Raw genomic sequence first — 468 nt, forward strand, 5'->3', positions numbered from 1 at the left:
GAGGCTGGGTACCGAGAGTAGCGGCGGGCAGGCTGCTGGGGTGCGTGATGGCAGGGTGCTCACACCTCCACCCTCCTCCTCCTCCCCACAGATGCTGGCTCGGTGCTGAAGGTGGTGGTCCTGCAGAAGACAAGCTCAGCCATGACCGAGGAAGTTGTCCTGGAGGACCTGCAGGTTTTTAAGGTGCCATTTGCTGCCCTGCATGCAAACAGGCTGGGGACACACGTGGGCATGGAGGCTCAGGGCTGTCACCGCACTGTTTGTTGGGCACTGGGAGGTCTCAGGGCTGCGAGGTCAGAGGGCGGCTGGGGGACATTCCCGGTGCCCCCCAAAAGCCCTCGCAGCTCTGAACGAGTCGGGCTCTCCGTGGCGAGGTTTTCGCCAGCCTCACGCCCGCTCTCCTCCCCTGCAGGCACCCGTGCCCATCACCCAGCTGGAGATCTCCGTCAAGCGCGGGCGGCCGGCAAC

The 468-nt window shown here is 65.2% G+C and overlaps 1 protein-coding gene across 1 annotated transcript in view; it reads left to right on the forward strand.

Moving 5' to 3' along the window:
* LOC104627964 (semaphorin-3G-like) overlaps nt 1-468 on the forward strand; it is a gene marked incomplete at both ends in the record, with an annotated part of 2,820 nt that overhangs the window by 1,885 nt on the left and 467 nt on the right. The window contains 2 exons of the mRNA XM_010296382.1: nt 92-183; nt 413-453. Coding sequence (XP_010294684.1) covers nt 92-183; nt 413-453 — 133 coding nt within the window. The remainder of the gene's footprint in view (nt 1-91; nt 184-412; nt 454-468) is intronic.

The sequence above is a fragment of the Phaethon lepturus genome, unplaced genomic scaffold (genome assembly GCF_000687285.1).
Source record: "Phaethon lepturus isolate BGI_N335 unplaced genomic scaffold, ASM68728v1 scaffold26271, whole genome shotgun sequence".
NCBI lineage: Eukaryota > Metazoa > Chordata > Aves > Phaethontiformes > Phaethontidae > Phaethon > Phaethon lepturus.